The 15,244-nt window shown below is 38.7% G+C and overlaps 1 protein-coding gene across 1 annotated transcript in view; it reads left to right on the top strand.

The window, feature by feature from the left end:
• The window catches only part of LOC144302848 (uncharacterized), a 308,111-nt gene that overhangs the window by 175,738 nt on the left and 117,129 nt on the right, over positions 1-15,244 (top strand). Inside the window, exon 6 of the mRNA XM_077880411.1 lies at positions 15,123-15,241. Within this exon, the coding sequence (XP_077736537.1) occupies positions 15,123-15,241 (119 nt within the window). The remainder of the gene's footprint in view (positions 1-15,122; positions 15,242-15,244) is intronic.

Raw genomic sequence — 15,244 nt, 5'->3', positions numbered from 1 at the left:
TCTCCTTCTATTCTGAATGAGAGCCTTGCTGGATAGAGTATCCTTGGCTGCAGGCTCTTCTCATTTAGGACCCTGAATATATCCTGCCAGCCCTTTCTGGCCTGCCAGGTCTCTGTGGAGAGGTCTGCTGTTAACCTAGTACTTCTCCCCATGTAAGTTAGGGATCTTTTGTCTCTTGCTGCTTTAAGGATCTTCTCTTTATCTTTGGAATTTGCAAGTGTCACTATTAAATGTCGGGGTGTTGAATGGTTTTTATTAATATTAGGGGGGATCTCTCTATCTCCTGGATCTGAATGCTTGTTTCCCTCCCCAAGTTAGGGAAGTTCTCAGCTATGATTTGTTCAAATATGCTTTCTGGTCCTCTGTCCCTTTCTCTCTGGAACTCCAATTAAACATAGATTTTTCCTTCTGAGGCTGTCATTTATTTCCCTTAACCTTTCCTCATGATCTTTTAATTGTTTTGATCTTTTTTCCTCAGCTTCCTTCTTTGCCATCAACTTGTCTTCTATGTCACTCACTCATTCTTGTACCTCATTAACCCTGGTCGTTAGGACCTCCAGTTTGGATTGCATCTCATTTCATTGATTTTAATTTAGGCCTTATTAGATCTAAATTCTGGAGTCATGAAGTCTCTTGAATCCTTTATGCTTTTTTCCAGAGCCACCAATAGCTTTATAATTGTGCTTCTGAATTGGCTTTCTGACATCGAATTGTAATCCGAATTCTGTAACTCTGGGAGAGAGGACTGTTTCTGATTCTTTCTTTTGTGGTGAGTTCTTTTTTCTAGTCATTTTGCTCAGTGTAGAGTGGATAAAAACAAGTTGTACTGGGAAAAGGAAGAAAAAAAAGAGAGAGAGAGATAAAAGGAAAAAAGAAACAAACAAGCAAAAAACCCCACAAAGAACAGAAAACTATCCCAGCTCCGGGTCCGCACTGGCCTGGATGATCCGGGCGCGGCGCTGATCTGCACAGCTCGGGGCCGCCTGGGGGCAGGAGAGTCCTTGCTGTCCTGTGCCCTCCTGGCTTCCGCCTGGCCTGTCCGAGGGGAGCACAGGATCCTGGGCTGTGTCCCCCGCGCCCTGGGCTCCGGGGCCTGCACCGCTGGAATCGCGCTCCTGGGGCCGCGCAGCCCTCTCTGCGCGGAGCCGCTGCCTGGGCAGTCGCCTGAGCTAAGTGTTTTCTTTTTTCATACTTCATCACACACACACACTGTCTCTCTCTCTCTCTCTCTCTCTCTAATGCAGAGACATAGAGAAGAGTAGAGCAGATAGAAACAAACAACTGGAAAAATACCTCTTATAATGCAAAAGAGAGATTAAGCAGGCTCATTACTCAATTATAAATCATTTTGCAAAATGCCTGTAAGATCATAATTTTTTTCTATAAATTCTTACCCACTTGTGTGGAACTACATTGCCCTGGACCCACTGTTTGCTTCCATCTGCTTTCCCATGCATTTATTTTCATATGTCCAATTGGTTTTTATGGAGCCTTACTGTTTAGATCTCCATTTTCTTTGTTTTCATGATTCTCTGGAGATTTCCATTTTAGTTTGGCTCTATAATTATTCTCCAACAAACCAGTAAGCTACTAGATACTATATATGTTTATGTCTGTGGACTGGGTGTGTTGGATTCATTTTATTTTATTTTATTTTATTTTATTTTATTTTATTTTATTTTATTTTATTTTATTTTATTTTATTTTATTTTATTTGTTGGATTCATTTTAATGTTCTGTATCTGTTTTATCTTGAAAGCAATTTTAGTGTAATTCTACAGAAGGCTCTTTTTAATGGCAGAAGTTATCTAACGTATTTTGAAAGGTCATTAGGAGCAAAGACAAATAGAAGTTTATATTATAAAACTACTTGTAGATATTTAATAAAAACAAAACAACAGTTGGTAGAGTAATGCCAGGTGGTCTGTGTTCAGCATTGTCTCTGCTTATGTAAAACCATTATTGTTTATAGTGTATAGTCACTTCAAACTCTTTTTAATAGCTTAAAATAAATATCCAGGCCTCTTTAGAAACATAGTTACCTGGAACAGATCATCATCAAGAGAAAAACTCTAAAAGAAGAGATTTGTGAGCCTCTAAGTTTTAAAATTGGACCCTATTTTTATGTAATACCATTCTTTTGACTAGATGTAGCTATCTGGAAAGTATGTCTCTATTTAAATAAATCTGATCAAATTAATTAGACTTCGGCAATCTCTGTTTTGGGGAAACAGTAAAATAAGTATTTCCAAAGAACTTTAGACCTTTGCTTTTCAAACAAGGCATTGGGATCACCTGGGAAGATCCTAAAGATACGTATTCCAGGGTATAGCCTAACCTTGCTAACCCCAGAGAGGATTCTTATGGAGCCGTCCAAATGCCAGTCCTAAAGGTTTAGTAATTAATGAGTGGACCCTGAAGAAGATGTGCTGAAAGGCTAGAAAGGAAAATCAGAATGGCTTCTCTGTCCATATACTGCTATACCACAGCCCCCAGCACACACTGCATGCAGAGTACATAAATACTTGTGATAGTGTATGTGTTTGAGGGAATGGGGACTGAAATAAACTGGAAAATTCATGTCTGATCAACTTCAATTGCAGAAATAGCATAAATATCCTGTCCCAAATGTGTTTGACCTGCCCAAGCTCAGTTCACTTTTCCGTTTAAAGTCCTCATAGGAGCACTGGGTATTATGCTATATGTTGGCAAATCGAACTCCAATAAAAAAATATACAAAAAACAAAATAAATAAAAAAATAAAGTCCTCATAGGACACCATACTTGGTGAGTTTGCTTTGCTTTCAGAGTCCCTGGACTTTGGACTATATTAGGGTCCTTCCGTCCCCAGGACATTTCCAGGGCCTGGCTCCTCCAATAGCATTTCAATCACCTGTCATTACTTACCTACTATCTCCTTCTTCAGGACCTTTAAAAAATCCTGGACTGAAAAGCATCCACAGCACTCTACTCCACTCAGGCACATGACACCTGCTTGTTTGTAGGCCTCTCTGGGAAGCAGTCTCTATTATTGATGTGAGAGCTAGGAACAGTGGGTGTGAGCGTGCTTAGCCTTTATAAATCAGCTGAGTTATCTGGTTCTTTTTCCCAAAGAAGATTTAAAAAAGACAAATAGACTGCTGTTTGGACATTTGATTTGGTGTAAACAAAAGAGAAAGAGGAATAGGAAAGCAATAAACTGCAGTTAGCTTGGAGATTCTCCCTTCTTTGGTTTTTACTGGATAAGCATATTTTCCAACAAGCTCTTATGGGCCAGCCTGCCCAGTAGCCAGAACTATTACTCCCTGTGCTTCTTTATTTCCCCCATCCAGGTTCTCTTCCAAATCTCATTGAATTTTTGTCTCAAGGGTCTTCATTCACTCTACTGAGGAGGAGGGTTAGAAAAAATATCGCCAATAAAAACATTTAGTTCAAAATCACTTCTGCATTTGTTTAAATGCACGCATTTTAGCAGCAGCTCAGTGTAACCCATGTGACTAAGAAAAAGACACTATGAAGGACACCACCAGGGCTGGCTCACAGCTGCCCTGCTAGCCACTGAAAGGTGACCTGTTCTCACTTGGCCTCGTTGGAGGTAAACTATTATCTAGGCCTCTCAAGTCTGGCCCTATCACTTCTGACAGATCTGAGAACTGATCTTCTCTCTAATTTCTAATTTTGGACATATTAGAACATTTTGAATTTCTCATTTTGGACATATTAGAATATTTTGAATTGCACATACAGTCAGTTTTAAGCCCCTAACTAGAAAAGTAACTTTTGCATTCAATATTTATATGTATGGTATACAAACATGCACTATAATTTATAAATTTGGAGGAAGTAACAACCATTATGTTATAATTTGTCAGGGAGCTAGAGCTAAGGCTCAAGCTCTGGATTCTACTTGTATCCTCTCATTATTGTAACCTGAGGGAATCAGGGAATCTATTCTTTGCCATAGCTCCACAAACATGAACCAAAAGGTATGTCTGTGGCACCTGAGGATTTCTCTATAATCAAAATTTTAAAGCTGTTTCTAAATATTTTTCAACCTTCAGCTGAAAAAGGAAATAGTTGTTCATATGAGCTATTTGGTTACATGTGAATGGAAAGAACCCTGTACCCCTGACATTCTAAATATACTTCAAAAGATTAGTTGTGTTAAAGCAGTAGGTATATGTAGACACCAATATTACTCTATTTCAAAGTGTGTGTTCTGTGTATGAACCTGAAACACACCTTGAGTGTTTCTCTCCCCTGCTTATCCATGTAAGGAAGCCCCCCATTTCTCCATCCAGTAGTGTTCAAATAATTCAGCACTCCTTTCCACTGGGTTTTGTCAACAATCAATAAGTCAGATTCTGTTCATCTCTCTAGTGATCTCGTGTGAAAGTCCACATAACACTTTCCCCTCTTTGACCTTTACCCTTCACTCATTAACTACTGGCATAACCTCCTGCAGCATTCATAATGCACTAGGCCCAGTCAGGGACAAGCATTTAATTACAGACCAGCCATCTGTTTAATATAAACTACATCTGCCAGCCGCCTCTTGGCAGTCTCAGGAATGATTTTTCTAAAGGAAAATGAAAATTGTTCATCGAATGGCAGCAGGGAAAAGACCTTCTTGAATCTTTCCCACTTTGACACCCTTAGGTCTACTACGGCCAGCCGTGTCCATGGTTGAAAGATAACATCAGTGTTATGTGACTTCACAATTCAGAAAGAGTTAAATACTCCTCAGAAATTTAAATCAGTCTGGTATGGATCATGCGGGCTTTTCTTTTTTATACTAGCTTAGGCTTTAAAGACAGTAGGCTAAACAAATGACGTAAGAGACAAGAACTGACCAAATGTGGGCATGACTTCCCATGTAGTACTCTGGCTATAACTTCATAGTCTGGAATCAGCATCATATTGGTAAGGCAGAAAAAAATACTGAAGTGCAGGACAATGTGGGTTGACCATTCTTTCTTAATGACACTTGGCAAGTCAATCCTTACCTACTCCTGGAATTCTAGGAGAGCTGCCATGCCACCGCTCTCATGGAGACAGCATCCCAAGCCACCATGTTAAGAGCCATTCAGTGTCTGGACACAGCCACAACTGATTGGACCAAGGATGAGCACCAAAGCTAGCAGCAGGCCCCAGCTTGGCCAGCACTTTATAATCATTCAGTTGGTATAGAAGATGAGCAGCCTTAATCAGCTGCTGCCCAAAATAGCAGTCACTCTACTTTTTTTTTTTTTTTTAATTCTTAGGTGCTCATCCCCCTCATAGCATTTTACTATCTGAAACTAGGATGTTACACAATCTGGATATATATCCAGTGTGTTGTATCTCCTTCTTTCCCTACTAGGTCTTGTTAAAATTATATAATATATAATATATATTGTTATATAACATTAATGTTGTATAACACATATATATGTAATTATATAATTAAAAAATACATCTAATATGTACAGTAAGAGAAACAATGATATCTTTGAGCCACAGTGATATAGTAAGTAGGAGTGAGAATTGAAGCCTAAAGGACATGAGGAGTTCTTTGAGAAAGGACCACAGAGAATAATAATAATAATAATGATCTAAAAACAAGTCGTCAAGCAGAAGGTATGAGTGGACAGAGGCAGTGGTCAGTGTAGAAAAATGAAATGACTATGCAGAGTGACACTGGCCATGTGAGCCTTAGAAGGAACAGAGGGAATAACATCAAGTCTCCAAGTCCTCACAACCAGATTCTGGTCTTGAGGCTCCTCCAGTGGATTTTTGAAATACATTAACCTGATACAAACAAGGGAGATGGTACATTTAATGAAGTCTTTTTTGCTTCTTAACCAGATTCTAAGACGCATGTTCTCAAATGTTAGATTCCTATGCCTGCCCAGCCTAGCCTTGTTATAAAAAAGTGATTGGAAGCTTGTGCTTCTGCTGGTATTTTGATAAAATGAGTGTAAAATTGAAGTTCACACCTTACTTGTGTCCCAGTAAAGAATAGAAACCTTAAAGGATGGTCCTCTCTGCTGTGGCTGGTCAATGTTAGGGTAGAAAGTAGATTTTCAGGTATGTTAACCCATGTGATGACTAAATCTTTTGGCCCAAATGAGCTCTGTGATTGATCGTTCTCTTCCTGTGATGGAACCCTGTGGCTAACTCAATGAAGTAACCGTAGTTGAATCACACACTGATATTCACGAGTTACTCTCGACAATGGCCTGAATTGACTTTCTTTAATTACTCCACTGCAGCACCAGGTTATTGCCTTACAACACTCAACCACAATTTATTCTTATTTTACTTGTCTACTTGGAAATTGTCCCTCTTGTTAAAATATCTGTTTTGTTCACCACTACATTTTCAGCATTAAAGTGGGACATTATGGATAGTTAATGTATATTTGTTAGACATGGAAATGTTCGGAAATAAGTATCACTGGCTTATTGAGCATTGCTAAAGAACAAGTAGAATTCTATGAGTTAATACATGTAAAGCTTCTGAACACAGTAAACACTGTGTTAATTGAATAATGATGACTATTGTTATTTCTCATTATTGCCTGTTTCAATTATCCTCTGAACTTCTCCCCACTCCAGGTGAAACCTTGGACAGGTTCCTTAGATTTTCTGGTAAGTCTTGTTTTGGCGGATGTCCAAGGCTGTCTCTCTCGTTGATGTGTTTGTGGATCTTATAAAAATCTCATTTCATCCCTGGGACTCTCTAGCCACAGTTCCCTTGATTAAAGGAATGCTTCTGCAGTGGCTATTTATAAGCTGCTCTCCATTTCTGGTTCCTGATCATTCCCTCCTCTGTTGAGGTCACTTCAGCATCCAGGCAAACTTGTTGGCCTCTCTCTCAATATGACCCAATTTTGCTTTTCCTCTTAGGTCCACATCTGGCACATGGAGAATATCAAACTAGAAGGGCAGGCTGTTTCCATGGCCACTTCTACTCTCTGCAAGGATAGCCATAGCCACAGTCTGTCACATTTAGAAAGCCCAAGTTAAAGTTGGATACAGTTCCTATGTCCTCAAAGTCCAAGGGATACATGTCAGGTTCTACACATGGTTCTTTTTAAGCTTCTCTTCAGTCAACTTGAGATGAGAGAAAGAACTTTCCTTCCCATCCCCACAGGAAGGATGGACATCACAGCACACCATACACCTTTCCAAAGCATTCTCCTCTACTGACCTTTTCAACTTCTTCCTGTAGCAAAGAGGTAGATGGTGGGCCGATATTGGTAGAACTGCTTTTATGATCCCTTAGCTTCTTCTCCACAGATGGTCTGGCACTGGACTCTAGAACATGAAAAAAGGTGGGATCCAGCAATTCTTTTATCCTTCTTAGTCTTTGTGTCATTTAAAAAGCTGAAAAACCAAGAGTCCCATTTTTACATCCTGTTACATAAAATAGAGATAAAAGTAGCAACTCCTATAAAGTCTTATACAGAAATCTACAGACAGAGCCTAATTAATAAGGGATTATTAAAGCTTTATTTGTTAAATTAAGAACTTCTCTCTATTTCAAGTCCCAAACCTAAAAAGGATCATCATTTATTTGTGGTGACCATTCTTCACTCTTAGCCCTTCACCAGTAATTCTTCTAAAAGCTTGCCTGCCTAATTATTTCTGTCTGAGGTGAAAGAAGGAGAATGCTAACTTGGTAATACTTTTTCCTTTTAAACTAATAAATTGAAAATGAGGCTTTTTGTATTCAAGTTTTCTTGGATTTTATTGGCACCAATTAAATTTTAGAGAAGTTTATTTTTTATTTTCTTAAGATTTATGTATTTGAGATAGTGTGAGTGAACAGGGGGAGATGGAAAGAAAGAGGGAAAGAGAATCCCAATCAGATTCTGTGCTGAGTGAGGAGCTCTAGGTAGAGCTCGATCTCGCAGTGGAGGGCCCAGTCTCATGACCCTGAGATCATGACCTGAACCAAAACCAAGAGTTAGATACTGAATTGATTATGCCACCCAGACACCCCATTAGATAAGTTTAAATAAGATGAGTCGACTTTGGCTTAGCCTAAAGAATATAGAGAGCTTTGTAGGGATGTCCGACTATGACTTGGAATTGTTGGGTCTGAATTGGGTTTTGGTTCAGTTTGCCTGAAGTATCTACATGAAAGTTAATGCACATACACGTGGGAGCTTAGGGAGAGAGAGCACTGGGAGAGAGAGATTCCGGTACCCCACATAATCCTGGTAATGGGAACATTTCCATATGGACCATCGTGAGGGCTGAAAGGGATACAGGGCTCTTTTGGTGCTTTGAGCAGTGGAAAGAACCCCCAAAGCTAGCCAGCATTCTGTGGATAGACAGAGTAAGAGCTCAGTGGATCCAGCAATTGCCCAGGAAGTCAGGAGATCATGAGCAGAGGCCCAGCAGAAGCAGCAGCATGAGTAGGGCCTGCTTGAATACATGTGAGGCTTCTGTGGAGAAGCCCAGAAATACCTTGCAGGGATTGTCAAGGGACCACGTTCTTAGAATTATATGAGTGAAGGCAACAAACCTACAGCATTTGAGTTACAATGTCAGCGTGAATTATTTGTGCCTGCAAACTGGTGGACAAAGGAGCATTCAAGTTGCATGAGGCTCTAGATGCATAGCACTAAAGACCAGATCCTAACAAGGTGTCTTGTCAACTACTTGGTGTGTCTCTACTAGAAAAATCCATTGACTTCACTCTGATCTTAACAAGGCCAAGTTTAAGGGGAAATTGGATTATGGTTTTAAACCTTTTTTTCCATTCTTAAAGACCCTAGATAAAGCTATTATCTGATAACTGATGTTTGTAATTTAATAGAAGATTCAAAAGACCAAAGAGCCCTCAAAAAACTAGAGTGTTACCAGTGAAATGACAGCATCTCAGCTGTCCTCTCTTCTGAGAGGCCAACATACAAGAAATTCCCTATTATGGGAGCCCGGAGGAAGGAAGAAGTTTGGGCAGAAGTCCAGGGCTATCTCTGGAATAAGTAAAATGGGCTTTAGTGGATTCCTAGCATTGAAGTGCTAAAAGCCACAAAACTGAGTCATGCATTGTACATCATCAAAGATAAACTGTTACAAAATGAATCAAAATTCTTCAGCCACTGAGGTAAAAGAGCAGTTTCTGAGCTAATACTGTCTAGGCAAACTTTTGGATTTTCTCTTGGATTGGTTCCACCCTCGTCAGCCTGATTTAGGTGGCAGACTACACAACTGTCAGGTGAGAGTGGCATGGGAAGGAACAGCATGATGTGGGCTCTTTGCTAAGAGGAGTTTCCTTCTTTCAGTTTGGTATGAGTGGCGAATGCTAAGTCACAGAGACACATCTCACTGCCCCCTTTCTTCTGACAGTCTGCTTCCTGACAGGGCGCAAAGCCAGCTGATGCCGTAGGCCTGGGTTGATCAGCAGTCTGACCAGAGTCCTGCCCCAACAGGTCTGTTAAACTCTTTTGCTGCCAGGTTTTCCAAAGATACTTTAAAAAAAATTTTGATATATAACAATTCTAAAGAGATATAATTTATATGCCACACAATTCATCCATTTACAATTCACTGTTTTTAAGTATATCCATAGAGTTGTGAAACCATTACCACAATCAATTTGGAGCATTTTCATAACCCAAAGAGAAACCTCAGACCTAGTAGCCATCATTTCTCATTTCTCCAGAACCCCTAGAGCCCCTGGCAGCAACCAGTCTCCTTTCTGTCCTTATGAATGGCCTATCTGACATTTCATTTAAATAGAATCATACAGCAAGTAATATCACACAAAATGTGGTACGGTTCGTGACTGACTTCTTTCACTAGCATGACGTCTGCAAGGTTCATTCACATAGATATTGATACTTCATTCTTTTTTATGCTTAAATAATGTGCCATTATATGAAAAATACCACATTTTGTTTATCTGTTCATCAATTGGTAGAAATTTAGATTGTTTCCACTCTTTTGGATAGTAAGAATAATGCTGTTGTGAGCATTTGCTTACAAGTTTTTATGTGGACATTTGTTTTTGTTTCTCTGGGCTACACTCCTTGGAGTGGAATTGCTAGGTCATATGGTAATTTATGTTTAAGCTTTTGAAGAACTGCCAGACTGTTTTCCAAAGCACCTACACTGTTTTAACTTTCTACCAGAAATATATGAGAGTTGTGATTTCTACACATCATCACGAACATTTATCATTATCTGTCTTTTTTATTATAGTTACCCTCGTGAGTGTGGTATCGTATATGGTTGTTATTTGTATTTCTTTGTTGGCTAATAATGTCAGGTATCTCCCTGTGTCTTGATTGGCCATTTGTATTTCTTTAGAAAATGCCTTCTAAAGAAGAAGAGAAGCCCTTGTTATAACCATTAAAAGTGGTCTGTTGTACCCTCATTTATTTATGATAGAGTCTTAGCATCAGAAGGAACTGCAGATATTGTCAAATACAAGTGCCAGCGTATTTGAATGTTATGTCAGTTAATATCATATCCTAAGGCCTCTGTTATTTCTTTCAGACATTTCTCAGCCTCAGATTCAGGGCTGGAACACTCACTATTTTCTGAAACAACTTGCCTTCCATCTCCCTAAAAAAAACTCTGTTTCATGGAAACTTCCTAATATTGAGATGAAATCTTTTTCAATTATGTTAAGCCCATAACTCCTAACTTAGAGTCATAACTTCTGAATATGTGATTGTGTATTGACTATTATGGGAAGACTCAAAAGGATTATGTGACTCCACAAATTTTAAGATTTAAAAATTTTTTCCTAATCACTCTCTTGCTAGAGAGGTGTTTTAGAACAGCTCTTTTTAAAACTGAAGCTTATTAAAGAAAATGGGATGTAGGGCACCTGGGTGGCTCAGTGGTTAAGCATCTGCCTTTGGCTCAGGTCATGATCCTGGATCCTGGGATCGAATTCCACATTGGGCTCCCCGAAAGGAGCGTACGTCTCTGTTTGTCTATGTCTCTGCCCCCTTCTCTATGTCTTTTATGAATACATAAATAAAATCTTTTTAAAAAGTGGGGTGTGTAGCGGATGGGGTCAAAACTCTGAGGTCTGGCTGAGAGACAGTAGAGGATGATACAAAGGCTGGGTGGCTTGGGCCAGTTCCTAATTAGGTACCCATTAATCCTTTAATATCTTCAAAGTCTTGCTCCAGATATCTTGGCTTTTGCAAAGTATGATGCATCCTTAACTTTTCAGCCCACATGACTTTGAAAGGAAACTCTTTTGGGGGTGGAGAGATGTTTCTGATCCCCTTACACTTACCTCATCAAAGTGTGTTTTTACTTTGCCTATTTGATGTCTGAGAGGCCTCATTAGGAGCTCATTTTATTAGCCCTGTTAAAAGAGTTTCTTTCCTGTAGAGACAGGAAGTTACATTTTGCAGCATGTATATCTCTAAGGTCTCCCCAGAATGTAGACAAATTTGGAGTTCTAGTCTCTGAGGCTTCACATCCAGACAAAACTCCCCAAGTTGCTTCACAGGGCTCTTGGGAAATCTGTTCACGCCTGGGGTTTGGCCTCTTGGCATGCCCACTTTATAGGCTCTGCTTTTCATGAGGTCAGGAGAGTGATTCCACGTGTGCCATTTATAATCTGTGATTTTGGTAACCTTGAATTCTCTGTCATCTTTTAAATACCTCTAAAAAAAGACTGCAGTCTAATAGGTCATTGGACCAACTCAATAACTTCCTGGCAGGCTTGGCTCCTTCTTCAGAAAGGAGAAATGTTGGGAAACCAAAGCCATTGAGGTATTCATGCCTTTTCACTTGTAAAATGGGGAAAATGTGCACTAGCTAACTTCTCAGGATCTAGGATCAAAGTGGTTAGCAATGACATGGACTTTTCTTCATTCTGCTTTTTGTTTTTGTTTTTGTTTTTTTAGATCTGGTTGCTAGATCCTTCATGTCCCCATAAGAACCAAAAAGGGGCTGGGTCATCTTAACTACCTCCCTGCATCTCTATTCACTTATTGGTCCTTCTCTAGGATCTATCTTGTAGAGTTTCCTCACCTTATGCACAGCTTCACTCCCTGGCACACCAGAGTACTTAGCTGAATTGTATAATTGTATAAAATCTTTCCTTTCAAAAAATGTGTAATGGGTAAGCTTCTCCCCTGCTCCCATACTTGATAGAAATAAAAAGCAATTCTAGGTTTCATAGTAGAGTATTCAGAGTGTTAGCAAATAGGAAACATCCTACAACTGCAGAAACATGGTTGTCATGGACAATAGTGAAGCTATGGGACCATAGTGTTTATCTCCAGAGCACCTTTCTTTGCAAAGGCTTCAATTCAGCTTCCAAAGGTTATTACTTATTTATTTGACTCCTGCTGGGATCGTATATCTTTGATTATTGTCACAGGAAAGCATATTACAGGAGATGGAGGATAAAAGGTTGGTATCAATTAGATTCTGATTCTATAACCTTAGTCAAACCTTGGTATTATGACTCAAAGGGAGAGGAAAATAAACTCCTAACGGTACAGCACTTCAACATTTGCAAGGAAAAGAAACTAAAGTTTATCCTTCCATCTTGACTCATCCTGTGTCCCACATATTTTGCTTCATTTCCTGGCAGAACATGAAATTGTCCTGAACTGGAATCTTTCATTGTGAGTGGGTCAGAATTCTCTGCACAAATACATTTCTCAAACCTTATTCTGTGCCTTCACAGGGTATGATCATCAATAAGCAAATCGAGTAACATTTCTGTTGTCTTCAATCAACAAAAATGATTTTCATTTTCATAAGATGATAAATATAATCGACTTCAATTTTTCGAGTCTTCCTCCAGTTTTTCTTTCTCAAACTTTTGTTTCCCACTACACAAAGTATCCAAACGTTAAACTATGATTTTTTAAAAATTTACTCTTTGTGCTTACAAAGTTATAGAAATTCTATGTGTCCATTTGTGTCTAGGGCTCTCCTTCATATCTTCACTCCACTACCATTTTGGCAGAGGCTGTACGTATGCCTACAAATGGTCTAAAAAGTAATGGGTACCCAAATGTATTTGTTGAATGGATACACATCCTCTGATGATGTTATAAACAACAAAGAGATGGCATTTTAGGAGATACTTATCAATCTCAGGGTAATTGCTTGTATGAGTACATTATAAAACATTTATTAAATGTCCCTTATGTTTTCAGAGAAGAAAAATAAACAGAAACTAAAGCTTTATATGTTGATAGTGTTGTTATAGTTAGAGCTAACTTTCTATACTCCCTCCTCCCAGAAGTCTCAGTCTCTATTTCTTTACACCAGGCTGCGTGTTCATACTTTCTTCTGATGAAAACAATAGCAACAGCCAAGTATTTGTAGTCAGATCAGTCATAATTGATGCCTACACAGAGTCTCCCCCACCCACTCCCAGTGGTTAAAAATAATTGGAACTGAAGGTATTGGCAACAAACTGGGTTTTGCTAGCCAGTGACCTTTTCCTCACATGATCCAGTGGAAGAAGAATTTTCTGCATGAGAACAAAAGACTGAAGTACAGTAAAAATGGCATCCTAATAATAGTTCTGCTTAGATTTTTCTCACATTATGAGGATTTAAACAATTTGATAATTTTATAAAATTGAGGGAAAATGTCAAAAATCTCCTTCTCATGATTTAATAGTGCAATCACTGGAAGCCTAATGTTTCTCCAGCCTTTTCTGGCTTAAAGTAGAGAGGTGTTTAAGATCAGTTTTTTCATTTGTAAAGTGGGAATAATGGTGGATGATGTAGAACTACAGAGGTGTTTAGAGAACTATGCATCCTAGATTCCACTAGGAAGTGTGATACAGATAAGTACAGGGTGGATGGAGGGATGGGAAAAGAGCTGACATGAAATTAGATGAAAATCTTCAAGGGAAGTGGTACCTGAGAGTCCACGAGGAGTGCTGAGATATTATACCAACAGTTTAGGAATAAGTATCCTACAACTATACATAATAATTACCCATAAAAGTAGAAGTGTTGAACTTAAGTTACAGAAGAGTCACCAGGGGCAAAATATCTGGGTAGCTGAAATTAACCATCTTCCTCCTAGCTCCCTTGGAACATATCAAATATTTTCCCCCAGAATTCCATCAGACCAAAGTCTATTGGTTGTATCCTTTAAGACCAACTAGATTGAATTGTAGCTGGTACTTATTCATTATTATTAGAATGAAAATGACTTATTAAAATGACTTATTGACCAGACTCAATTCTTGTAGGTCCTAATATTTAAAGTAAGAATGAGAACTGCTGGCTTAATTCTTTTATAGATGATCAGAATGTCAGTCTTTAAATAATCAACAAATCAGTCTTTAAAAAATAGAAGACCCAGCTGTTTTCCAGGGAGAAAAAGAAATAGAAGGAAAATGAAGCAAAATTCCTTTTTTGCTTCACTTCTCAGCCTGTGTTCTCCTTGTTGAAAGCTATTAACACTCCTTGGCCCATTCATGGAAATCCTTACAAAGTGTATTCATTGTGGAATTAATTTAATTTCATCCTTACCAACTTCTCTTATCAATTTAACATGTATTCCTTTGAGTCTATCTTACATAAAATTCAAATTATGTGATAATTACCTTGCTTGTATCTTAAATCCTCAGAATCCTGTTATAACTTTATTCAAGCAATAGGACTCTGTATAAGGTACAAATAAATATAATTAAATCATATGGTTCCTTGAGAGGAGTCCAAGACAATATCATACTTTTAACAATACCCATCTTTAAAGGGCACGCAATCAGCCATCTAACAGAATCCTTCTGACACATTTGCTTCCAAATACAGCTTTTTTACAAGCAAAGCAACAGCAAACAACTGGATGTTTTGGTCAGTTTCTTTGTTCAAAGAAATTGAAATTTTCCTCTATTTGAACTTAATGTAGGAAGCAAAGTATGAAAACCTGTGCAAACCTGCAGGGTTACTATTTGGGAACCTTTGTTAGGCCACAAGAAAAAATTCCCAATCCCTTTCTCAGTGGACTCTGACATCTCATGGTTGATGGATGAACCAATTTAACATGCTAAGCAATAGTTTGAATGTCCCATACATCTGCCTGTTTTATTTGAAATCATGACTTAGGATCCTGACTCATCTGAACATTGTCCAGGATGCTGGGAAGATAATTTCCTTTTCTTTATTTTTTTAGACAACTTCTGTAACCAAAAGTACTCAAGGGACAACACCTCCATTCATGAACTCAGCAACTGCATTAGGCCATACCAGGCTGGCACTTCAGTTGCAGTAGTCAACATCACTGGTGTCAAGGTA

This window comes from Canis aureus, chromosome 32 (assembly GCF_053574225.1).
Source record: "Canis aureus isolate CA01 chromosome 32, VMU_Caureus_v.1.0, whole genome shotgun sequence".
In the NCBI taxonomy this organism is placed as follows: Eukaryota; Metazoa; Chordata; class Mammalia; order Carnivora; family Canidae; genus Canis; species Canis aureus.
The sequence above is the reverse complement of the archived record's forward strand: the minus strand, read 5'-3'. Positions and strand labels throughout refer to the sequence as shown.